Genomic DNA, 25,432 nt, shown 5'->3' with positions numbered 1-25,432 from the left:
ATTTTTCCCTCCTTTATTCCAGTTGGCAAGAGTCCCTTTCTCTCACCGTTCACTTATTTTCATGAACTGCCTGGTCGCTAAAGAATTTGAGTCTGCCACCTCCTGCTCTCCAGCTACCAGCACCCCATTCCCAATTTTAGATGCGAAAGCAAGGTTCACCATCTGGCTTAGGATGGGGGGTAGTCTTCCCTTCCGGGTGCCAAGCCGCACACCTGGTTTTCTGAGCCTGGTTTCTGCTCCGAGACCCATGTTCTCTCCTGCCAGGGTCACTTTAAATGTATTCTAGGCACGGGGCCAGAAGCGTCAGCAGAAGATGCCAGGCCTGTGTCACGCGGCGGACCTGACTGCGGGTGCATGCGTGGGGACACACAGCTCCCCGCCCTCCCTTGTGATAGGGACGGAGCTGTCAGCCGAGTACCGAGCGTGTTCCAGGCACCCGACACTGGCCTCCGTTAACTTCACTAGGAACTGTGCTCAAGGATTCCCTGTTATTAGCCCCAATTCACCGATGAGAGAATGGAGGCCAGAACGGCAGTCACCTGCCCTGGGGGGTGTTGCTGGGAAGTGACAGAGGCCTTGAGCTTGACCCTGAAGTCCTGTTTTCCAAAAGGGACTTGCTCTTGGAGGAGACAGACACACACAACCAGCAACAAAGGAAGAACCAGGGTAGCTCAGTGGACATAACAGACGCTTGTGCCATTTTATGCAGACGGCCAGTGAGATCGGGTGCGTGCGTGCGTGTGCAGGGGCGGGGGGGGGGGGTGAGCTGTGTGTGTGCACCAACATCTGTGATGCAGCATGTGTGATGGCCGGTCAGCACAGGCCTCTGAGGAGCCGAGGCTGCAGCTGAAACCTGTGTGAAGAGGAGGTGGCCTGCAAGACCTGCAGGGGCAGCCTGGCGGTGGCGGCGGCAGCTCCCAACTCACAGTGTGCACGGACACGGGGTCTGGTCAGCGCCGCTGAGCCCGGCTGGGCCTCCTGAGGTCTGTGGGCCCAGCCCCACCTCGCCTGGCCCACGCCTCCCCTTCTTTGCCTGCGCTTTCCTCCACCACTGCCCTCAGCTCGGCCTGACAAAGTCTTTCCCTCCTTGAGCTTGCCCCAATCCTCCCACCAGCAGTGGCTTCTCTTCGTCACCCTGGCTTAGCCGTGCACACACAGACCCCTCCCACCCGTGTCCACAGTCTGTGGACCTTGGCTGGCTGGCTAACCTGAAAACCGCCCCATGAAGGACTGGGGGCTGTCCCTGTCTCCGCACCATTCCCTGTCACCCTCCCAGTTCCCCACTCCCACCCCACCCCCTGGTAACGTGGCTCCACAGCTTTCTCTGGAACTTTATTTTTGTTTTCTCCCTTCCCTATTTATAGCTCTCTCCCCTCCAGAACCATCCCTGCATCCATCCTGTTGCCTAGAAACCGGCTCTGGGCTGAGGGTGGGGGAAGGCCAGGCCAGCTGAGGCAGAGGGAAGAAAGAGCTGTCACCCACTCCCCTCTCAGTGCTGCCCCCAGGCTCCCAGAACCCCACCCCACCCTCCGCCCAGCACCCACAGGTGTTCTTTCAAAGATAAAATGTGGAAAACAGCAGCCTCTGTAATTTGTGAAGTCCTTCACGGCTTCTAAAGGGCAATATGCACTCAATTCACTCGTGCCACTACCCTGCAGGAGGCCTGGACCCATTTTTCAGACGAGCGAACTGAGGCTGCAGGAAGCAAAGATCTCAAAGCTCAAGTCTTCTCAGTAGAAACTCCATGGCTTTGGACTAGTTAGTCTTGGGATATCAGCCCGAAACACTGAACAGTTTTTAAAGCACAAAGAATCCCGTGATCCGTTAATTGCAGAAGGGTAAAGGGAAAAAATTTGTCATGATCTTGCCACACACCAAGCCACCAGTCCTGCCTGCCATACACCCCACCGTGCCCTTTGCCACGCCCCTGCAGTGGCGCCACCACGCCAGCGCACATTCCCCTCACTGTGCGCGACTCCTGGCTTCCTCCTCACCTTCCACAGATTGGCCCAGGGAGCCTGTGCTGGCTTCCTGGCTCTGTTACTTCAACTGTGTGACCTTGGACCGTGCATGTAACCTCTCTGAGCCTGTTTCCTCAGCTCGAAAGTAAGAATGCTAACTTCCACCCCATAGGACTAGTATCTCTTACTAGATACTGATGAAAAAGTGCTTTGAAAACTGTAGGGGCCCTGGGCTCACCGGGCAGCAGGGCCCCTTTCCCGGGAAGAGGGCGGGAGGGGCATGGCTGCGGAACACCCGCAGACCACTGAAGGGGTGGACGGCACAGAGGCCCTCCTGTCTGACTCCTCCTGTTCTCAAGCACCCCACCCCCTGCGGCCCCACTCCCTGTCTCCCACCCCAAAGGCCCACCTCTGCCTTTGAGATAGGCTCTCTGGGCAGAGTTGGGGAGAGGGCTGCCAAGGAGCAGCTGGGCCCTGATTCAGCCTGAGTCACCCATCCGAATCCCAGGGCCACCCCCAGCTGGTCCAGGGCTGCATCTGCTAGGGGTGGGGATGGGGGGGAGGGGCGTCCTGTGTGGGCAGCAGGCACCCAGGCCAGGGCTCTCGTGGATATCAGAGCAGCTGGGAGGGGTTGGGGGTGGGGTGCAGGAGGAGGTCGGGGCACCGGCTGTCCGGGCCGACTGAGGAGGCAGGTTTGCGTGTGTGTGCCCGCGCGGGCACGCGGTGCTGCAGGTGCATCTGAGGAAGCGAAGGAGAAGAGCCAACCGTGTGGGCTGGAGCTCGGCTCCCGGCATTGTCGCTTTCCCGCTGTGTGACCTTGGCAAGTTTCTCCAGCTCTCTGAGCTTCTGCCTCCTCACTCTCAGGTGCCTTTCCCGACGGAGTGAATGGAACGAGATGACGGCTGACGGTAAAGCAATGAGGCAGGCACTAGTGGCCCCTCGCCGTGGTTGTCACTGGGTTGCACCTGAGGACAGGCGCCTATCCGAGTGTCTGTGTTCAGGGCTGGGTCCCACTGAGCCTCAGGGGGTGCGGGGTCTGGGTGAGCGTTTCCTGAAGGACCCAGGGAGTGTGTGCTGTGTGTGCATCTCTGAAGCAAACAAAGCACTTTCCAGAAAGTGGGGTTTATATGGCATTGCCTGCCACGTGATCCCAACCCCCCCACCCCGCCACCGCCACCCTTTCCCTAGAGGCTACGATTTGCTGAAATTGGGTCTAGACCAGGGCTGCTGTCCAAGCAAACGGGTCGGGAACTGTGGATGCTGTTTTACTGGTACTCACAGACCTTCTCAAAGGCCTTTAGCCTCAAGCAAAGCTGGAATGGGAGTAACTGGCTAGACCCCAAGGGTGGGTGAGCTGGGGTGTGAAAGGGGGGCCGTGTTGGATAGAGTGGACGCAAACACGCTATGAACATGAGAGAGCACAGGGTGCTGTGTGTGTGTGTGCAGGGGTGGCAACGGGTGGGGGGGCGCTGGCTCTGCTCTGGTACAGTGTGCTTGTCTCCACGGCGCCTGTTGCCACACATGCCTGCTTTTCAGAAAGTCACCGGATTGTTTATCCCGCCCCCAGCCTGGGTGCCAGCCAAGGAGCAGCAGGCACCTGTTTATCTTCTGGTGTGCATGAGTGTGCACGGCTTCCCAGCGGCAGGCCCACCAAGATGCACGTGCATGCGCACACACATGGGTGGGGGTGACCGTGTTGGTTGTCGCAGAACAAGCCTGAACCCCAGGATGAGCCACAACCCAGGCCCAGGCAGACGTGCTCCACATGGGGGCAAAGAGGACCCCTCAACGGCCCCAGGGGACACACCATGGATTTAGCAACCCCCGCGCTCCAGGGAAGTGTGAGAGCCAGTTGCTCTGGCCTGGGTCCTGCGCTCCACCCCCACCTCCCAGAACTAGTCCCTGCACAGCGACTGGCCAGGTCAGGCCTGGGTCACTGCCCACCCCCAACGCTGGCAGCAGGGCAAGTCCTGCCCTGCCACTTGGACCGGAGCGGGAGGTGGCTCCCCAAGGGAAATAGAGGTGCTGTGGTCAGGAACGGGTGCACAGTGCTGGGCTCGCCATTACCCTGGTGTCCACCGTGAGCGCTACATTACACGTGGTGATCGGTGTGGGGGTTTTGGTTTTTGCCCTACACCCTCCTTAGAGCTCTGAGAGCTGTTACACGTGATGAGGTGAGGCTCAGAGAGACCCCAGTCAAAGCCACACAGCTGCTAACTTGAAAGGCGGGGACCTGGGCCCACGCTGCTGCCTCTCTGCTCTTTTTGAGCAACCACTCTGCCTTAGCACTTAGTTTCATTGTCTGAAAATTTTCATTTTTAAACATGTTTTTATCAACAAGTCCCCGTGGAACAAGAGCGGTTGGAGTGTGGCAGAGGGCACGACTGGAAAGAGGCCCTGACCATGCCCACGCAGCAGTCGCTCTGACCACAGCCCTCAGACGACTTTACCGCATCTGCGCCTGCGCGGGACTCCCCACAGCCAGGACCTGCGTCTTCTGCAGAGAGCTGCCCTCCCGCCCGGGAGCCCACTTGCCCCCCCAACCCCCCACACCGTGAGCCAGAGCGCCTGGGAGCTAACACACAGCCCCAGCGTCTGCCGGGCTCTCGGATATAAACACGCCAGCGCTCTCACCCTTGGCCAGGGGAATTCCGAGCCTTTATCCCGTTTCCCAAGACTTCCTGCGGGACTGAGCTTCACTCCCCCACTGTGGTAGCTGGCTTAATGGCCATCTCTTATTGCACGCCTTCCTATCTCTCCTGGGTCACCTTCCCCCTCCGCTGCTGGTGTCCTTGCACCTCCCAAATAGACCACATTCCCTCCTCCACCCTCATTTCGGGGTTTGTGAGCTGCCCCAGGGTGCTGGGTCCTTCTTGCCCTTCCACCCTGAGCATCTGGGCCCAGCCATCAGGGTCTCCCTTGCTGGAGTCTCTGCTTTCCTCTCTCCTGAGCCCCTCCCATCAGGATTTAAATGCCTCCAACCTCCTCCCAGACTCACATAGAAACCATCTTATCTCTTTTCTCCTTCCAAGCCCAAACTTGTGGAGAGAGCCCTCTCCAGTAGTCCCTTACTCCCTTCTACGCATCCACTCCCCTCCTCCCCTGCCCTCCCCCCGACCGCCTGCTGCTCGCTACCTCAGGCTTTCACCCCCACCACCCCACGACTGTGCTCTCGTCAAATTTCCTTCACCTTCTCAAGTCTAGAGGACATCTCTCGGGCCATACCCTGTCTTCCTGATGTGGTTGGCCCTGCCCTCCTTCTGGGACATTCTCTCCCCTTGGCTTCTGAGACGTCACACTCTCCTGGGTTTCTTCTGGTTTCTCAGACACCTGTTCCCCATTTTTCACGGCAGCCTCTTTTCCCAGCTGGCCCTTATGTGGGTGCTCTCAGGGTGGGCCCGGGGTCTTCATCTCACCCCATTTGCTCCACGTGCCTGCTCCCCTGAGGTACCAACATGCCCTCCTGACGCCCAGCACCAGCTCCCTGGTCCGTCGGCCTTAGCCACTCCAGGGCTCAGTTTTGCATTTGTATGTGACAGCACAGCCATCCCACAGCCCCTGCTTTCCCCAGGGCTCATGGGGCACATGCTGTCCACCCACTTGGCCCCCCAACGCAGAACCTCGGAGAAGCAGCAGAATCCTCTCTCCCCTCACACACACATCCAGCCCATGACCAAGGCCTGAAGGGGTTTCAAGCCTGGCCCCTCCTCTCCATCCCAACAAACGCTGGCACGGTTCAGGCAGCAACATCTCTCACCTGGACAACTGCCACCACCTCCTCATTCATGTCCTGGTCTGGCTCAGATCCGCCCTCGCCCTGCCCCCACGGGGCTTTTAACTTTCTAATTTTTTTAATTTTTAAAAATTTTCACCCGAGGATATATTCATTGAGTTGAGAGAGAGAGAGAGAGAGAGAGAGAGAGAGAGAGAGAGAGAGAGAGACACTGATGTGAGAAACATCCTTGGCTGCCTCCTGTGCGCACCCTGAGCGGGGATCGAACCCATGACATTTTGGTGTGGGGGACGACGCTCCAACCTACTGAACCACCCGGCCAAGGCCCAGTGAGGCCAATAATGTTTGCTGTGAAGGACTGTAGGGGAATAAAATGAAAGGACGAATGTAGAATAGGGCTTGTAAACTATGAAGCGAGCAATTTTCAGGGCCTGAAACGTCAGTCCCTGACGGGCCTGGCGCGGATGTTGTCCATGGTGCTGAAAACTTGCCCGCCTCTCTGCGGTTTTCTGCTTCCCTGGGATGCTGCCTGAAGACGCCCGTCCTATGCGTTTTCTTCATTTGGCATCTAGATTTTTTAAAGAATCTTTTTCAAGAGCATGGTGGCAGGGTTCACCAGATAAGGGAGAGGAGGAGAAACTTCGGGTTAAGCGTGAGGTTTCAGGAGTTAGCGCCAACAGGAACTAGCTGTGTGAGCAGGGACCAGTGTATCTCAATGTTCTCATCTGGAAAACGGGGATATAATATATTAATATCAACTTTCTCCTAAGTCATTGGAAATTAAAATATGGGTGAAACCAGTAAACAGAACTTAGCACGGTGCCTGCCCCTCGATGAGCATCCCATTGTCGTTCGCTGTTCCATCTTTAGTAGGTAGTTTCACAGTTCAGGCAAGAGGGTTTTATCGCCTCTCGGTAATTACGGAATTATTTTTTTCGGCTCGGGAAAGTCAAAGGGGAGGGGATTCCCTCCACTGCAGAGAAACGTCGAGGCCGAGTGGGCCACAAGTCCTGATGTCCTTGGCAGCTCGTACTCAACCAGAAGCCCCCGAACATCTCCTTCAGTCTTGTTCATCCTTCCAAGCCCACTGTGAGGTGATTAATGCCAGGCCCATTTTACAGATCGGGGAACTGAGGCTCAGAGAGGCGACATAATTTGCTCGCGGCTACCCAGGGGAAGGAGAAGCGGACTTGCACCGACTAGACGGTGGGCGGCCACCTGGCGAGGGAGGCGCGCGGCGGGGGAATCCAAGGCGCTTCTCCCCCCCCCCCGGGCCACCCCGCCCCGTCTCCACCACCCACCGTGTCTGCTCGGCTCGCGGGGCGTGGGCAGCGGCGAGACAAAGGGCGGGGGCGGGGCAGGGAAAGGCCGGAAGTGCGCGCGGCCGTGGGGGAGGCGGGAAATGCCCGCGCAGTGAGAACTCCGAGATTTCCTCGGCCTGGGTCCCCATCCAGTCGCTGGGTGTCCTCAGACAAGTGGCTTCCCCTCTCTGAGCCCCACTTTCCTTCCTGGCGAGACGTGGAAAGGGTGTTCGCGGGGCTGGATTGAGTGAGACCCGAGACAACGCGCCCGCCCTCGACAGGCACGCAGCGAAAGGGCGGCCTCTCCCCCCACCCCCACCCCCGCGCCGTGTGAAATGGGAACCGCGCCCCGTGCAGCGGGGACCCCAGCAGCCCAGAGGCCGCGGTGAGGGGCGTTCCTCCCTCCTTCTGCCCCGCTGCCCCGCCGGCACCGCCCCTCGCCGTTCCGAGGCCCGAGTCCGCCAGCGCGCATGCCCGGGGCGGGGCGCGGGGCGGGAGCGCGGAGCCGGCGCGGGGGACAGCGGTGCAGAGTCCGCGGGTCCGCCCGCCAGCCCGGCCGGAGGCAGCCGAGGCCGCTCGGGCGGCGGCCGCGGGACCCGGAGCGCAGTGTGCGGAGGAGACGGATCAGCTGCACGGCTGGGTAAGCGCCGCGCCCGCGCCGAGCCCGCACCTGCTGCCCCTCCGGGCGGGAGGCTTAGAACCCCTTCTTCTCCCTTGCGGGCCCTGGAGCCGCTGTCCAGGGTCCTCGAACCCCCTGGGTGGCGGGGCTTAGTCCCCGTGCGCAGCAGGGTCTGGTATGAGCCCGGGTCCGTGTGCGCGCGCGGCCGGGGGCGGCGGGTGTCCCTGTCCAGGCTCCTGGCCGAGGCGGGGCGGGGCGGGGGCGGGTCCCGCTGTCCGGGCCGAGCCCCCCGAGGGGTCCCCCCACCAGCCAACCCGCGTGTGTGTAGAATCCGGGCCTGCGCCTGGCCTCGCCGCCTGCAGCCCCTTTGTTCCGCAGGGCCGTTCGGGAGGGGGCGCTTCCCGCCATGGTGGGGAGGGGGTTGGACCGAGTTGATTCATTTCTCCCCTAGAACAAGCAAGGCGTTCGCGTGGCTCTGCTGTCTACGAGACACTGAGCACACCGGCTGTCCCACACTTAGTGTGGCACACACTCTGGGGCCCCATCACAACACTGTCACCCAACGAACGAAGCCACGGGTCCACACCCAAACACCGTGGCCCTCCGTCATTCCATCAGACTGGTACACTCGGCTGCCTGTGCACCCACCCAGTGCGCCTAGTGGGGGCCTTGCGTACACACCCAGGCAGAGCTACGCACTCACACCAGCGATCACCTGTCACAGCTCATTCAACTCAACAATACTCCCTGGTCACAACACACTGGCAGGCACCCTGCTCTGGCCTGCTGTGCCATCATGGTGTCCCTCGTGTATCCCAGACACTGGAGTAGGTGTCCACTCTCCCTGTCACACACTCCTGTCTCTTAGCTTGCTGTCCACCCTTTCCCACACTCAGTCCAAGTGTGCACACACTCTTGCCCTCTTGGAAATGGATGAATGGACGGATGAATGGATGGGCGAACGGATGGATGGGTGGGTGAGCTGGGGGGCATTTCTGGAAGAAGGTTTGGCTGTCACCCTTCGCTAGGCTCTTTCTCACCTCCAGTCCCAGGCAGGAAGCTTTGCCGCTCTGAGGGTACTAGGAGATGAGATGAGAGCATGAGGGGCAGCAGACCAAGATTGTCAGGCATAAAGAGGGATACGCTCACGCCTGTCAAAGCCCCACAGGCCTTTGTAGGTCTTATCACTATGGGAGGTGCTCACAGGTGCCTGGCTCCACGATGGGAAGAAACCCTAGAGGGAGTGGAGCAGGCTGGCCAGGTCCCTGAGCCAGAATGAGCATTCACAGGGGCTGCCCTGCCCTGGAGCAGGCCACACGCACCTGTGCCCACCTCCAGGCCAGCGCTCCTGTGAGACTCTGAGGTCACATGGCCACACATGTGCACACCCACAGGGTCCGAGTGGCCCTCAGAGACACAAACAAACAGGCCATTCTGCACACGCAGGTTGCCCACACGCACACCAAGCTCCTCTTGAGCAGAATGCAGGAGCCAAACCCTGGCTCCCCGGCTGGCCTGTGCTGGCACAGACCTCCACGAGCAGTCTGCACGCCCCCTGCACACCAGGTGAGCTGGCCCCCACACCGAGGGGTCACCTGCTCATGCGGAATGTGTATTCACACATGTGGGTACGTGCGCGGGGACACGCTTGCTTCCTCTCCAGAATGCTCCCGGACACTGTTGCCTGTTGGGCCCAGGGCACAGGGAGGACCCTCGGCCTTACCCCAAAGAGCAGAAAGGGGGTTTAAAAGTCAAGCGTTAGTGTCCAAGATCTTTGCTGATCCGAGTGGGAAGAACCAAGGCTTTGGGTTCAGACACAACAGGCTCTGAACCCCAGTTCCCCACCCCAGCTGTGTGCCCGTGGTGTCAAGTCTCTCCTCCTTCTGGCCTGTGTCCTCACCTGTGACACGGAATGATAGTGCCCCCCATGAGAATGTTGTGGAGTCCAGATGCTAAAGGGAGCCGAGCGTGCTGGGCCCAGGGCTGAGCGTGCAGTGGGAGAGGGATGGAGCCAGGCTCTAGAGGGAGGGTGCAGAGACCGAGGTGGCGCCAGGGCCAGCTTGGAGAAGTGGCTGGAGGATACTGAGGCTTCTGCGAGAGCCAGGCAGGGCGCAGCAGAACTGAGGGCAGCAGAGCCACTGATCTTCAACCCTGGGCTGGGCCCACTCTTCTACATATATGATATCCCCTCCCCCAGGTCACAGATGGGGAAAGACTTGCCCAAAGTCATGGAGCAGGACAATGACTAAGCTCAGCCTTGTCCCCGTGTCTTTCTAATCCCTGGCCAGGCCCTCTGCCCCCACCCCAAACCTGATCCCGAGGTGGAGAACCTCGAGCTGGGAATTGAGAAGCTGGCCTCTTCCAGGGGGACCTTTCGGAAGAGGTGTGTCAGCGGCTGGGCTGCGCCTGCCTCTCAGGACCTCAGCTTCCTCCTCTGGAAAGAACGCAACACCTGCGTGGCAGGTGTACGAGGTCTGCACAAAAACGCAGTAATGACTTGTGCCTGAGGTCACTTCCCACCTTTCTCCATATCTAGGTCAAGGGTCAGAACTCAGGTGGCTACAGGCAGGCGGATAACAAGCATGAGGCGCTGGCTATGATAAAAACGACGGCACACACTCAGTGGCCAATGGCAACCGACAGTTGGCCTCACGCGCACAGGATACCAGAGGGGTGAGGTTGTGGCTAATTGGAGAGCACGCCCCCAGCTAGTGCTTGGCTCCAGCTGATGGTCGCCATGCAGGAAGCACACTCAGATTGCCAAATTTTCCAAGAGGAGCTAGAAATCGTATTTTCACTGATATCTTCTAATTTTTAGAAGTTAATTCCTTTGAAAAATATTTGTTAACATTCTGGGTCAAACACGTATCTGAGGCCTGGGTTTGCCAGTTTTTGCCTCTGCTGCAAGCCTGCCCCCCCCCCCTCCCTGTCCCCTCCTCTGCCCCCTCGCGGGAGCACAGCTGGGCTCTGACAGGTTGAGTGGATAAACACAGGCCTTCCACACACTCAGCCCGGCCCTACAGCGCAGGGCTGTACACACCCCTCAGCTGCAACTCTCACAGCAACCTGCGGGTGCAGGGCGTGAGTTTGCCAGGGCCCCCGGCCAGCAGAAAGCACTTACCTGAGGTCACACAGCTGGGAAGCGGGGAGCTCTCCTGACCTCCTGCACAGGCCACACCCAGGGGGAGGGAGGTCGCTGGAGGGGCTGGTGTGAGGGCCCCCCCAGGACTGGGCCACACTCAGAGCAGCCCTCCTGCAGCCCTGGCTGACTCCTTCCAGCTCCGTCCCCAGCTCCCCCTGCATCTGCTAGGCAGCTGTTAAATCCCTTTTCCCCAGAGAGGAAACTGAGGTTGGGAGAGGCAGGCATGGCAGGCAGACCCAGCCCTCACCAGGGCCTGGGCCCACTCTCTCGGCCATCCGCCCCGTCTCTCTGACAAAAGTGAGCTTTTTGACCTGGGAGGTATTTTTCAAATTAACCAATATTTAAAATACAGAAGAATCCAGGTTGACGGCTTTGCTCCAAACAACGGCAACTGGCCCTGCAGGAGCCACGCGCACTTTCCTGCTGAGACACCGCCGGGGGGGCCTTGGCTGGTGCGGCTCAGCGGGTTGGAGCGTCGTCCCATAGCCAAGGGGTTGTGGGTTCGATTTTGGGTCGGGGCCCACGCCTGGGTTTGGGGTCCAAGCCCTGGTCCTGCGCTTACAGTCCTGGGTGCGGGCGCGTACAGAAGGCAACGTGTCAATGTTCCTCTCTCCCTACCCCTCTCTCTAAAAGCAATGAAAAAAATGTCCTTGGGTGGGAACCAAAAAAGACACCCCAGGGGTTTCCCAACACCCTTAGGATACACCCCCACTCCTCCCCCAGGACCTGGATGATGGGCTCCCCCTGCCTCCTCCCCTCCCCCTCCCAGCGGCTCTCCGGCCACGCAGGCCTTTCCATGGCTGCCTCAGCTGCTACCTCCTCAGAGGGGCCTTCCTCAACCATAAGCCAGCTGCCCACTCCTTGTCTTCACAACATCTATTATTATTTGTAATTACATGATTTACTTGCTTACCTGTGAATTGGTCTCCCCCCATCTTTCCATACCTGGAAGCCAGGGACCGTGAATTTCTCACTCACTGCTGTGTCCCCGGTACCAAGAACGTGTTTAGAACATCGCATGTGTGCTGAACAGGTGTCGAATCAGTCAATGAACTCCTAATTAGCTAGTAGAACTCAGTGCTGGAAGGGGCCAGTGCTCTCTAGTTTGCCACAGTCCCCACCACTCCCTCTCGCTCCCTCTCCCAGAGGATGTCAGGAGTCTGTAATCACCTCCAGTACTCTGCTGCTTTTCTTATGGGAGAAATATACTTATTTGTGCCCATATCACCATCTAGAGGCAGAAAAATGAAGACGGCCACAGTCCGTACCACTCAGATCCGATGCCTGACCGACCCCTGTAGGCCAGGGACCTTCCCACTCATTTTCATGCTGCTGACAGCCAGCTCCAACTCTCGCAGCTGCTCCTGGTCACTCCCCCATAAGTCCCGCAGCCACCCAGTGCACCTCCCCAAATCCAGTGCCCACCATCCTCTGCAAAACTGCCCCTTCCCCTGCATCCCCAATTTGGTGATGACACCCCCCCCCCCGCCCCGGTCCCATAAGCCCAAAGCCTGCGGACCCAGTGGTGAATAGGAGGAGCTAAGTCCCCATCCAGGGACCTGAGGTCTAAAGGGCTAAGTGCAGCCCTGGATGGTGTGGCTCAGTGGGTTGAGCACCAGCCTACAGACTGAAAGGTCTCTGGCTTGATTCCTGGTCAGGGCACTTGCCTGGGTTGCGGGCCGGGTCCCTGGCTCGGGGGGCGTGCGAAAAGCAACCGGTAGATGTTTCTCTCACAATCGATGTTTGTCTCCCTCTCTTTCTCCCTCTCTTCCTCTCTCTCTCTAAAATAAAAATAAAGAATTTTTAATAAATAAAATAGAATAAAGGGCTAGGCACACAGCAACAGGAGTCCGGTTTCGGGGAAAACAAAGGCTGTGGGAACCCGAGGGGGCCGGTGGGCAAAGAAGGCTCACAGGGGAGGAGGCAGCTGTCCTGCGACCTGACTTCGGGGTGAGAGCCGGGCAGGAGGGTGTGGAGAGGCCGCAGTGGGAGAGGCGTGAGGCCACGGGGGAGCCCAGAGGGGTGGTGCGTGTGTGTGCGTGTGCTGAATGTGGGTGTGTGCACACGTGTGCATGTACCAGCACATGCTTTGGAGGAGGGAGCGCACACTAAGCCACACAGCCAGCAGGTCAGTGTGTTTGCAGGGGCCTTGGAAGCACATTATGGGGCTGGACTGGACCCTAAAGGTACTACTAGGCAGTCATTAAAGCTTTCTTTCTTGTTTTGTTTTGTAAATAAGTCATAACCCAAGCTCAACCTTCACAGTGGGGCACACGAAAAAAGTCTCTTCCTATTCCAAACTGTCGGCCTCCACTCCCAGAGGGCATCTGAAAATGCCGTCTCCATAACTAAGCCATAGATATGTGCCTGTCCGTTCCCTGGCTCTTTCCCCCTCTTTTATGGTGGGCATCTTCCCTCATCACTCTGCACATTCTGACAGCTCTGCGGGGTCCTGGCGCTTGTCCCGCACCTCCCGAGCCCACTTCCTGGTCTTGCCCTCACTGCCAGCCCTGTCCTCGCGCTCCCTCCACGCACGGCTGTCCCTGGAGGTGGGCCTGCTGGCCTGAACGCTGTGTGCGCTGGAAACCCTGGTAGAAATTGATAAATGTCCTTCCAAAAAGGTTACAGCCAATGTTCTTCCCCGGCCAGAGCCAGGGGAAACAGAATGGCATGGCCGCACCGACATCTGAAAAGAGCTCTCAGTCACTCATTCATTCCACACATATTTATTGGGAGCTACTAGCTTACTACCTGCCCGCCACTGTTCCCAGCCCTGGGGAGACATCAGCAAACAGCATAAAGCCCCCTCCTGGAGCTGACGTCCCTCGGGGAGGGGTGCCTCGCCACGCGAGGTGCTGGGCGGTGCTGGGCAGAGACCACTGTGCTGGACGGGCAGGGACAGGCCATGCCAGAGCGGACAGGAGGGCATTCCAGGCAGAGGAGGGTGTTCGAGGCTCAGCCGGGCGGCCAGTGTGGCCGAAGCGGCATAATCGAGGGACAGGTGCCGGCGCCAGAACATGCAGTCTTGTGCGCCATTGTAAGGGGGTTACTTGTATTCTGCATGGGATGGGGAGACACCTGCGTGGTTCTGCGCACAGGAGGGACCCGGGCTGCCCCGGGTCCTGGTACAGTCCCTCTGGCTGCTGTGTTGAGAATGAGCTGTTTGGGGTGAAGAGAAAAGCAGGGACGGATGGCCCAGGTGGCAGGTGGTATGGGTTAACCTCAGGGTGGCGGCCAGGTTGGCCAGGTTCTAGGTGCACTGTGCAAGCAGATCCGTTCCGTTTTGCCGATGGGTGGGGTGCAGGCTGTGAGAGAAAGTCGAGGGTGACTCTAGGGACTTTGGCCTGAGCACTGGTGAGGTGGCTTTGGGGACAAGGGCAGGAAGAGTGGGTTTGGGCTGTGGCAGCTGGCTGTGTGACGGCCCCTCTCCCTGGCTGTCCCCCAGGCACCACACACTTGGCTTGTCCAACACACAACTCCCCCTTTCCCCACATCTCCCGCCCAGCACCATTGCCTGGCAACGCACCCACCCCAGCCAGACTCCTGCGGTCCACCCCCACTGTCACCCCCTCCAGCCAGCTGGCTTCTGTCAGCTTCCCCTCAGAGCTCTCAGCTGCCGACCCCATTCTCTGGGACCTGTCTTGTACCCTCTAACCTAGGCCACTGCAGCTGCTCCGGGTCTGCGGCAGAGAAGGGGCTGGGCGATGGAGGGAAGAACTGGATGAGTGAGAGGCTAACTGAATGGCTGACCAGCCTCCACGCAAGTCTTGGCCAGCCCCTCCCCGGCAGCCCAGCTTCCCCACCATGCCAGAGCAATCTCTGAAAACACACACATCGACTATTTTCCTTCTTCGACCATAAACTATTCATAGCTCCCGAGGGCCTGCACAGACATATTTTGTTTGGCCGCCAGTGTTGTGGTTTGGTTTTTTTTTTCAATCTTGAATTAATTAGGATATTTTACATTAAAGAGCTGGGTTCCCCACTTCTCACTGGCTCTGCCGGGATGGATGCCTTTGTCCAGAGCAGTCTTGGCGGGCGGAGTAGAGGGCCCCTCCGCAGGGCACGGGCTCTCCGCTTTGCTGTAGTCTGCACCACTCCCTACCGTTTCACACCGAGCCTGCTTCCCTCGCTTAAATTACCTGTCTGGCCCCAGTGGCATCAGAGCTTGTGACCGGTGGGCTAGAGGACAGAAGCATAACTTGTAGTAGCGTGTTGCATGGGCTGAGCTGGCCAGGGAGGGGTGACAGCAGATGAAGTTGGAAAGTTAGACTGTGGCCAGGGCCATGTTAGGAAATCAGGGTCCCTGGGAGCAGTGAAGCAGGGCGGGAGGTGGATGGGTTCCTGTTTTCAAGCCAGGCCCTCCGCACAGGAGGGGACCAGATGGGGGCAGAGAACCTGGTGGGGAGGCCTGGCCCCAGGAGGCGGGAGAGAGAGGGACAGCCGGAGGAGGCCCCGTCCCCCAGGTCTGCCCAAGTCTGAGCCTGCTCTCTCTGTGTTTCAGAGCCAGACCGCAGCCTGGGGCTGCCCCTCCGTCATGCGGGCCTTTGGGCGGCGCTGAAGAGCCAGCCTGGCTCCAGGGGCTTCGAAAGGACTCCAGTCCCCCAGGACCTCAGCCCTCAGCCCTCTGCTGCCCGCAGGATGGGCGCCTGGGGACTGGGCGCCCGGCCATGAGGGACTACTGCCCCTCTCCGCTGAAGGCCAGCGCAGTTCCACCCAGGCACACCCCTGCCCACAGCCCTGGCATGGACTCCAGACACAGCAGCCCCAGTGGGGCCGGGGAAGGGGCCTCCTGCTCTGAGGGTCCTGGTGGGAGCTTGGCCTGCCCACCCCTGACCTGCATCCCTCCCCAGGCAGCCACCGAGGAGACAGTGGGGACACATGGAGCCTCGATCTCGGGGACACCAGAAGTCACCTTCCCTGGAAAGCCAGAGCCTCTGTCCTCAGCGAAAACCGATCCCTCATCCTTGGAGAACAGAAATCCTATGTTTTCAGAGAAGATGGACTCCAAGTCTTCAAAGCAGGCAGCTTCTACTTCCATAGGAAAGGAAGATGCCGGGCCCTTGAGAAAGGCAGGCCCCACGTTCATAGAAAAGACGGAGCCTGCCGTCTTGGGGAAGGGGGATCCAGTGGCTTCTGGAAGGATGGATCCTGGGGCCCCAAGAAAGAAGGATCCTGGCTCCTTGGGAGAGGTAGATCCTGCCTGCTTGAGCAAGGTGGGCCAGGAGTCCCCGAGGAGGGGGGATCCCACACCCTCAGCTACAGTGGACCCTGTGTACCCGAGACAGGAGGAGCCCAGGTATTCGGGACAAAAGCTTCCTGGGTCCTCAGAAGGAGCAGGTTCTGCACCTGCAGGCAAGGCAGATCTTGGGTCCTTGGGAAAGAGCGATCCCGGACCCTCGGGAAAGGTGGATCCCGGGTCCTCGGAAAACACCGAGTCTGCATGGGCAGGAAAGGCAGGTCCTGGGTCTGCCGGAATGCTGACTCCAGGGTCGTCAGGCAAAATCGAGCCTGCATCCCTCGGAACAGGGGCTCCCGGGGGGTCGACAGCAGGGGGCCGACTCCTAGAGACAGCAGGCCCTGTGCCTGTGGGAAATGCAGAAACTGTGTCCTCGGCAAAAGAGGGCCCCCCGCTCCTGAGAGCAATGGACACTGCCACCTCAGGAAAGGGAGACCCCGCGTCTGTGAGAATGACAAAAACCGGATCTGCCGGACAGGCGGCTGCTGTGTCTTTAAGCGAGGTGGGTCCAGTCTCTCTGGGAAAGATGGACCCGGTGTGCTCAGGAAAGCCAGAGCCCTGGTCTCCTGGGCAGGCCACACCGACATCTGTGGGAGAGGCAGAAACTGTGTCCGCAGTGGGGGAGGACCCAGCCTCCTCCAGAAAGGTGGGTCCCCTCAGTGCTGTGGGAAATATAAAAGCATCGTCTTCTGGAAAAGTGAATCCTGAATCTTCAGGGAAGACAGACCCTGTGGCCTCAGTTCCAGGGGACCCCAAGCTGTTGGGAACTGTGGGACCCTCATCCTCTGTAAAAGCTGAGGCAGTGACTGGGGGGAAAGCAGCTCCACTGTCCTCAGAGAAGGCAGGTCCTGTGACCTCTGGAAAGGTGGGTCCCACGGCCTCAGGGAAGGCCGATCCCCCCACCTTGGGCAAGGTAGACCCTGTGAGCCGGGGGAAGGCAGAAATCATGCCCCCGGGAAAGGCGGATTCCGTGTCTTCAGGAAAGGTGGCCCCCACGACTCTAGGAAAAACAGACCTGGCGTCCTTGGTCAAGGCAGATGCCGTCCCAGAGGAAAAAGTGGATCCCCTGCCTCCAGAGAAGGGGAACCCTGTGAACTCCACAAAGGTGGACCCCAGGGCCTTGGGGAAAGCAGAACCCAAGTCCCAGGGCAAAGCAGTGACAAAGCCCCCTGAGCAGGAGGGTCCCCATTCATCAGGAAAAGCAGAGGCTGCGACTCCACAGGAGAAGCCCCCAGCCTTGGAGAAGGGGGATCCTGGACCCTGGGGGAAAGCAGGACCTGTTGCCTCTGGGAAGGTGGATCCTGTAGCCCTGGGGAAGGCCGACTCTGCACCACCTCGGGTAAAAGCAGAGCCCCCATCCTTGGGGAACGTGGCCCCCTTAACTCTGGATCAGGCAGAGGTCTCTCTCCCCTGGCAGTCAGATAGTAAAGCCTGCGGCTCAGCCTACCCTCCCTCGGGTGCTGGGAGCGGTGCGGACCGCATAGAACCAGCGCCAGCGACTAACACAGAGGCCTGCAGCCTGGGGCAGAAAGAACCGGTGGCCGCTGGGGCCCAGGGAATCCCCGGCCCGGAGGCTGAAGCGCCCCCGCCTGGGCCGCGAACTCGTGACAACTTCACTAAGGCGCCATCGTGGGATGCGAGCGCCCAGCCGCCGCGCGAGGACGCGGGCACTCAGGCGGGCGCGCAGCCCTGCGTGTCGGTGGCCGTGAGCCCCATGTCTCCGCAGGATGGCTCGGGCGGCCCGGCCTTCAGCTTCCAGGCGGCGGCGCGCGAGCCCAGCCCCGCGCCTAAGCAGCCGTCGCGCCGCGATGCGGGCCTGCAGGTATCGATGGGGGCCGCCGAGACGCGCTCTGTGGCCACGGGGCCCATGACGCCGCAGGCCGCCGTGCCCCTCGCCGCGCCCCCCGCCTTCCCCGAGGTGCGGGTGCGGCCCGGTTCGGTGCTGGCTGCAGTCGTGGCACCCCCGGAGGCGGCCGAGCCCGTTCGCGACGTGAGCTGGGACGAAAAGGGCATGACGTGGGAGGTGTACGGCGCCGCCATGGAGGTGGAGGTGCTGGGCATGGCCATCCAGAAACATCTGGAGCGACAGATCGAGGAGCACGGCCGCCAAGGGGCACCCGCGCCGCCCCCTGCCGCCCGCCCGGGCCCGGGCCCGGGCCGTGCAGGCTCAGTGCGCACCGCACCGCCGGAGGGCAACGCCAAGCGCCCGCCTGGCCTCTTCCGCGCGCTGCTGCAGAGCGTGCGCCGGCCGCGGTGCTGCTCCCGCGCGGGACCCACGGCTGAGTGATCTGCCCCCCTTTTGTACGCCCGGGTTTCCAACCTCCTCCGGCTCCCTTCTTTACCCCAGGCCTCCAGAAGGGATCCCCTCGACATACGACACAGGCCTCGGAGGTCTGGGCAGCCTCTGGGGCCTTCTCACTCCACCCCCTCCTCTCCCTTCCCCTCTTGCATAAATGAACCCTCTCTACCCAACTCCCTCCTGATTGGGAGTCCACAAGCCCAGCGCCGACACCCTACTGTCCCCTCACTGCTCTCAGCTCCACTCCCTCTGGGTCACCCCTGAGGGACCTGCTCCATAGCCCCCAGGCCTGAGAGCTGAGGCAGGCTCCTGGGATGTCCAGGCTGTGGCTGCCCATGGCAGCCAGGTCCCCCGAATGGGAAAGACTGTGTGCAAAACCTTCAAGTGTGCAAGGATTGGTGTGTGAGGTTCCAGAGTGTGCAAGGTTCTGATTGTGAGGCCCTGGGAGAGTGTGAGTGCGTGTGCTCGCCACGGGCTGGCCCCCATGGCCCGGGCATCTCTTGCATGCTGCTAGTCGGTCATCCCCGACCCCCGCCTGCCCTCCCCGGGCCCAACCCAGCCCTATGTCCCCCTCACAGGACACGGTTCAGGGGCTGGGGGGTGGGGGGGAGGGGTGGCAGCTGCAGGCGTACCCTGGCACTGCAGCTGAAAGGAGAGACAGAAAGGTCAGGGGCCTCAGACAGGCCTGGAGATAACAGCCAAGGTTACGAAGGTCTCAGGCCACCGGCAGCCTGGTCTTAGGCATCGGGGGCAGAACGGAGAGCTCATTCTACAACCACAGCTGCCCATTAAAGACCTCCCTCTCCAGCCCCCCATTCCCCCCTGTGCTGTGAGTCCCACAAGTCCCTGAGGACCACTCAGAGCCCCTGTCCCCACCCCTCCAGCCTTGGTTTTTGGCTATAAACTTGTCACAATATACATTGGTAATAAAATTTTCCCCCAACACTCGTCAGCTGTGATTGGCTGCAAGCAGAAGGAGGCACAGCAACATTATATTACTATGCTCAGGGAGGGTAGTGGAGTATCGGGGGGACAAGGTCTCTTCCGGGGTAGACCAGAAGAATGGGGGCCCGTGCCATGCTCTGAGGCACGGCCCCGTCACAGGTCTGTGGTATCCAGGCCATCGTTGGTGAGGCCCACCTGCCTTCCGGCCAGCACCACACTCAGGGGCTCCGTCTCCGGTGCCACCGCACTGGGCTCCTTCTGTACAGAGAGAGGGGAGGTGTGAAGGCAGGGGCAGGGTGGGGTGATCTCCCTAGGCCCTACAACCAGATGGCTCCTTGGCTGGAGTCCCACCCTGCGCCTCTAGAGACCTCAGTTCCCTGGCCGTGTCCCAGAGGTGGCTGGGCCACTGGAGGTACAGATGGGCTCAAGTGAAGTGCTAGAAATGGGGCGGGGGCTACTCTGGCCTTTTCCCCATCCATGGACACAGTGGCACTTTGCCCAGCCCGGAATAACGCCAGGCCAGCACAGGTCCTGCCACCCACACCCACCGTGGGCACCGTGCCAAGTATGTTCCATCCACTACCTGAAGCACCCGCAGGAATCCCCTGAGGGAGGAGTTGTGTGCCCCCTTTTCTGCATGTGGAAAGGGAAGCCTGGACGGCTCTCACGGCCAGCCAGGGGCAGAGCAGGGTTGGGGCAGCTGGCCTCGCTGGCCGTGAGGTTCGTGTGCAGCACCGCACTGCCTCTGGGTCGACGGGAGCCTCAGAGGGACAGGCTGCACCCAGGGTCCCGCCCAGTCCACCGTGGTGCGCACGCACACACACACCTCCCCACGTGACATGCTGCACACGCACACAGCCGGTCACACACACCTCACAGGTGCCACCTGCAGGGGGCCAGCCAGCCCCCAGGCTCCGCTACTCCACAGCAGAGACCCCACAGGACAGACCCTCCACCCCCCTCCCTAGGGTGCTCCAAGGACTTCTTCAGACTGGAGCTGTTCCGGTCCCTGGTAAAGAGGGGACCACCTGAGGGGCCCCAGGTCGGGCTAACCACTCTCCTTGAGCTCCCTAGAGCCCTCGCCACTAACCCCCACGGGAGCTGTTAGCACCATGCAGCCCAGGAAACGGCGAGGTGGCCCAGGAGACAGAAGCTCTTGGATCTGGCCTGCCTTTGCCTCCCAAGCTTCCCGACTGAGGGCAAGTCAGCACCCGTCCCCGGCCTTGGTTGCTGAACAAGGTGGGCTTGGATGGCCCCTCGGGCTTCTCACACCTTGCACACAAACACAGAGGTCTGGGGTGAGTCAGGGCAACAGGGATGTGAGGAAAAATGCCCCCCACTGTGTTCCCCACTCAGCCAAAGGAGGAGAGGGCCAGCCAGTTCCTGAGAAGGTCCCATGGCCTCCCCAGCCTGCCCACTGCTACAGGCGAGAGGGTGGAGCCTCTGGACATAGAAGGACTCTCTGCCATGACAGGGCAGCCTTGGCCCTCTCCTGGCTTGGAAGGCTCTCAGTGGCCAGGCCCCTCCCTCTCCAGACCCTCCGGAGCTCTCTGCCCTGCCCAGCCCCTTTGCTGGGGCCCCCTGCGGGTCAGCCTTGGCCTCGCCAGGAGCCCCCTGCGTGGCCGTCAACTCTGTCAGGCAAGACTGTTCCCTTCTGCCTCAGTTCCCCGCAGTTGTGTTCACTGGAGTTTCTGCCTCAAACCATCTTCAACCAGAGATGAGCCATTCACCCCCAAGACCCACGCCACTGCCTGGTGGCCAGGATCGGATGCCCCACATCCCGGGGCCCGTTTGGAGGCCTCCATGTGACAGCCAGGTCCCTGTGCGACATTCTGGTATTTTGTGGCCCCCGAGAGGCTTTGCTTGGCCAGGTCCTTCTGTGTAAGGCGTCCTCGAGGGAAATTAAGTACTGAAGGAAGGGTGGGGCCCCGGAGAGCAGAGCACAGCTGAGGGCAGGATCCAGACAGGGGTGGGTGCTTAACTCCTCTCCTCGTGCACACGGAACCTCCTCGTGCACACGGAACCTCCTCGTGCACACAGAACTGCAGACCCGTAAGCTTCAGGGGGCCTTAGAGCTTCCACTCCAATGATGGTTTTCAAAATGGGAAGGATTGAGATGGTAGCTCCTTCTGGTTCTGGTGCCCCACCCCTTCAGGGAGAGGACCCACCACCCACCCCACCCATGGCTCTCCTCTCCGGGCTTCTCGATCCTGCCTGCACCTGAGCACCCTGGGAGCTTTAACAGCTCACTCACGCTGGGGCCCCTCAGCCATCGGATCCGAGTCCCTGGGCTGTGACCCAGTACGTCTAAAGAGCTCCCCACAGGTGTCAATCAGCAGCCCCGGCTGCGTGAATTCTTGAGCTAACAGAACCAACTAAGCTATTGAGCAAATGATGGTGCTGTTGTTTATTTGAGCCTACCTGCTCTCCTTTGCTAGGTTATAGTCACCTCCAGATCTTGGCCCCCCCCACCCCCACCCCACTGCTTTTCTGTAAGGGACATAAAGGCAGAGAGGGACCAGATATTTCAGCCCCTGCTTTGTGCTGGGTGGTTTTGTACCCACCCCACTGCACCCTCGCAACAGCCCCGCATGGCTGGTGCGCCAATCCCCATTCACAGGTGATAGAGCAGAACAAGAGGGAGAAGCTGCCCGCCCAGGCTCACAGGGAATGAATAATAGAGGAGCAAGGACCGAATCCCGTTCCCAAGCCACAGGGTATCCCAGCACCTGGAGCACAGACATGCCCGAGTGAGCCCACCCCTTCCGAGAAGGACCCCCAGTCAGAACCTCTGAGCAATGACTCGTCCCCCCTCTTGCCTTGATTTCCTGTTTGCTCTTTTCCAGGTCCACAGAGTTGTCATCCAGGGAGTTGAGGCTGTGGGGGAGATGATGGGGTTCAGAGAGTTGGCAGGCCCAGTCCTCCCTGTCTGTGGTCAAGGACCACCATTGCCTCTACTACCCTCTCTACAGCCACCACCATCACTATCACTACCACCTAGCATGGCTGTGGGGGGCAATGCTCACCTGAGATGGTCCATGTCGCTGCAGGAAGACTGGGACTCGAAGCCCAGGTCCTTGGTGGAAAGGTTCAGCACGGGATTGGCCCTGGAGAGGAGGCCCAGTCAAGCGGCTGTGGGCCTCAGGCGCCCAGGAGGGCCTCTCGGAGGGCACCCCTGGAGCCCCACTCACCGCTCGGTGGTGTACATGTTGGTCCCAGGGATGGCAGAGGCCGGGGGCATCACCCCTGCTGCTGTTTTCCGGGCCTCCTTGGCAGCCTTGATAGCCCGAAGCTTCCGGTGGTAGCTGTGGGGAGCCAGGAAGTAGGGTCGCTGCTTTACCTGTGCACCCACTGTGTGCCCAGGGCGGGCTCTGGGCATGTGACTTCACAACGACCCTGGCACATGAGAATTGTCAGCTCCATTTTGCAGGGAGTACAAGTAACAGGCAGAGAAGGGAAAGGATTTGCCAAAGACCGCGCAGTTACCCGGTGGCAAGGCCTAGAATCAAACCCAGATACGGCTACTAACTACAAATGTATCGGAACAGGGGAAAAAAACAGCACTTATTCAACGCATGGGACGTGCCAAGACAGCTTGCCAGGTGTGAGATGCACGCTGCTTCCTCGAGGGCTTGGAGGAATCTAGTATCATGCCCACTGGGCAGATGGGGAAACTGAGGCTCGGGGAGGGGAGCTGACCTACCCAAGATGGCACAACAGGTCGCTGGGGATTGAATACAGACACATCTGCCACAGCTGAAACCCAAGCTCTTTCTCCCCCTCCCTGCTGTCTGGGTGGGGTCGGGAGGGAGAGGGGAGGCTGGAGGCACGGGAGGGTGGGGACAGCACCTCTTTCGGGCACACACGAAGGCCGTGGTCATGATCACGATGACCAGCACCAAAGCCACGGCCAGTCCTACGATGACACTACGGAGCAGCGTCGGCTCGTCTGTGTCCTGCCTGTCCTGCGAGCCCTGCGGAAAGGGTGTGAGGGAGGCTCTGGGAGCACGTGCCCCACCCCACCCCACTACTCCCGCCCCGCTGTCACTCACCAGCACCACCAGCCCCAGCTGCAGCAGCTGCGTCAGCGAGTCCTGGTCCTCCCGGATCGCCCTGCCCACAGAGCGGGGCTCAGGCCCGAGGCACGTGGGCAACCCCCAGGCCATCGGGTCACACCTCCCGCCCACCCCAAGGACAGCCCACTCACACATTCAGCTGGTCAAGGGTCAGGGCTGACCCATTCGTGAAGACGAAGTAGGCATCGAGGTAGGAACGGCCTCGGGCCCTGGCAGGAGGCAGCGGGCCGTGGTGGAGAGTTAACAGCAGCCCGGGACCACCCAGCACGCCCCCCTGCTGCTTCCCCTCCTCACCCCAGCCACCAGGGCCTCACCGCGCCGTGGGCTGTATGTCCTGAATGTCCACGATGTAGACAGTGGTCCTGGTCGCCTGGGCGAGAGCCCTACAGAGGGGGCAGGTGTCACAGAGGCCTGGGGGAGGGGCCTAGACCAGGCCTGTGGCCAGGGCTCTGCCAGCAGAACTGAGAATTGTGTGACTCAGATGGGCACTTCCACTCTCAGCTCCATCGGCCGAGCAGGCAGCACCCGTGGGCGTGGGGACCAGGAAGCTCCTTCCCCTGTGGGTGGGTTCCCAGCTTAGCAAGCAGAGTGCCCTTAGCAACCGCACGTGGCAGCCCTGTTTAGGTTTCTCCCTGCCCAGCTAACCACAGGTTTCTGGGGACGTGCAGGGAGGAAGTGCAGGTCCAGGGTCCCAGACAGGCACAGAAGCAAGGCGGGTCTGCGACAGGGCTGAGGGACGTCCCTTCCAGGTGTTATGGGGGGACCAGGCTCCCAGGCACTGTTCTTTCCCACGGCCCCTCCAGGCTCCCCAGACCTACTCCTTAATCTCATCCATGTTGGCACCCACACCCTCCTTGCTCGTGGAGAACTGCAACCTCACGCGGTAGCTCTGATCCACAGTGAAGAGCTGTGGGCAGAGGGCGTGGGCAGAGGTGAGGCCGGGGCCCCAGGGGCTGGCAGGGGGCACCGGGGCTGGAGGCAGGGCCCCGTGCTCACATTCAGGGTGGTCTTGGCTTCCAGGGCAGGACCCACTGACGGTCTGTCCTGGGCCCGGACCGTCACTTGGTAGGTGCCTTGGAGAGTGGAATCAAGGCTGGTCACCAGTCTGTGGGAAGCAAGAAGGCACAGCTCCGCCTTGGATCCCAAGCCGGAGTCCTCTGGAACCCACTTGTACACTTCCAAGGATGGGGAACTCCCTGCCTTGAGGTCTCCTTTGGGCTCCCTCCACCCCCTCCCTGCCAGGGGCTGCCTGCAGTTACTCAATGTTGCCAATGAACACGTCAGCCTCTGAAGAGGTGGAGATCCGGAAGAAGCCCTGGAAAGGGGTCGTGGCCCCATCCTTGGTGACGAAATCCACTTGCAGGATAGAGAACAGGATGGCCCCGTTGCTCCCTGAGTCATCATCTCTGGCCTGCGAGCAAAAGCAGACACATCTGTGGGCCAGGCCGGGGACCCCTCCACCCCCAGCAGGGATCAGAGGCTGGGGAGGCCTGGGATGCCGTCAGTCCGCATGATCTCTGTCAGCCTTCCACAGGCCACCCCGACGGAGCAAATGCTGCGGACAAATCCGGGTCTCAGCAAGCCCCTGCCTCTGGCCCGCCAACCCAGCAAGTGAGCACCCAAAGCACCTCTTGTGTGTCAACCCTGCCCTGCCCCGCCCCCATCGCCACACTCATACACAAGCACGGGGACACTCAGCTCTCCTGAACACCTACTGTGTGCCAGGCTCCTCCCCTTGGAGCCTTCACTTCAGTGCTTCCTGACATGAGTACTCATTCATTCCCTTAATGGACCATGAAGTAATTAAGGAAAAGGGCACCAACATTTTTATTCATTCTAGTGCTTTTTAGAGAAAAATAGAATATAACCAGCACACAGAACCTCGAGTCCACTAATGTCACTATTCAGGATGAGGCCAAAGCTGGTGTTTCCATTTCAAAAAAAAAATTCGATGTAAAGCAAATCATTCAAAGCCATGGACAGGCTCATGATACTGGAAGGCAATTGGCTGAAGACTGGAGAACGGACTTTGAAGGCTTGTAAGAACCTAGAGAGGGAGACTTACTATCTGCATTTCCTGGGAGGCTCCGAGAGGGACCCCCTCCTACCACAGAGCC

The 25,432-nt window shown here is 60.2% G+C and overlaps 2 protein-coding genes across 2 annotated transcripts in view; one reads left to right on the top strand and one right to left on the bottom strand.

The window, feature by feature from the left end:
* The first annotated feature begins 7,350 nt into the window (after positions 1-7,350).
* Positions 7,351-19,145, top strand: GPRIN1 (G protein regulated inducer of neurite outgrowth 1). Its single transcript, XM_053912538.2, has 2 exons — positions 7,351-7,635; positions 15,261-19,145. Exons 1-2 carry the CDS (start codon positions 7,466-7,468, stop codon positions 18,280-18,282), a joined length of 3,192 nt encoding a protein of 1,063 aa, XP_053768513.1. The 5' UTR covers positions 7,351-7,465; the 3' UTR covers positions 18,283-19,145.
* Positions 19,146-19,248: 103 nt separating this feature from the next.
* Positions 19,249-25,432, bottom strand: part of CDHR2 (cadherin related family member 2) — a 34,546-nt gene continuing 28,362 nt past the window's right edge. Inside the window, exons 22-32 of the mRNA XM_053912537.2 lie at positions 24,575-24,726; positions 24,312-24,420; positions 24,134-24,222; positions 23,630-23,698; positions 23,447-23,524; positions 23,292-23,352; positions 23,089-23,213; positions 22,431-22,544; positions 22,266-22,346; positions 22,059-22,116; positions 19,249-19,497 (exon numbers count right to left, since the gene is read on the bottom strand). Coding sequence (XP_053768512.1) covers positions 19,393-19,497; positions 22,059-22,116; positions 22,266-22,346; positions 22,431-22,544; positions 23,089-23,213; positions 23,292-23,352; positions 23,447-23,524; positions 23,630-23,698; positions 24,134-24,222; positions 24,312-24,420; positions 24,575-24,726 — 1,041 coding nt within the window. The 3' untranslated portion in view covers positions 19,249-19,392. The remainder of the gene's footprint in view (positions 19,498-22,058; positions 22,117-22,265; positions 22,347-22,430; positions 22,545-23,088; positions 23,214-23,291; positions 23,353-23,446; positions 23,525-23,629; positions 23,699-24,133; positions 24,223-24,311; positions 24,421-24,574; positions 24,727-25,432) is intronic.

Source organism: Desmodus rotundus, chromosome 10 (assembly GCF_022682495.2).
Source record: "Desmodus rotundus isolate HL8 chromosome 10, HLdesRot8A.1, whole genome shotgun sequence".
NCBI classification, from domain to species: domain Eukaryota; kingdom Metazoa; phylum Chordata; class Mammalia; order Chiroptera; family Phyllostomidae; genus Desmodus; species Desmodus rotundus.
Note: the sequence above shows the minus strand (reverse complement) of the source record. Positions and strands in the feature narration are given on the sequence as shown.

What these genes read in the sequence shown, in the direction of transcription:
- GPRIN1 (XM_053912538.2), top strand. Translation starts at nt 7,466, where the DNA reads ATGCCCGGGGCGGGGCGCGGGGCGGGAGCGCGGAGCCGGCGCGGGGGA. An exon ending in CGGATCAGCTGCACGGCTGG is followed by an intron (nt 7,636 to 15,260) that starts GTAAGCGCCGCG and finishes TCTGTGTTTCAG; the next exon opens with AGCCAGACCGCAGCCTGGGG.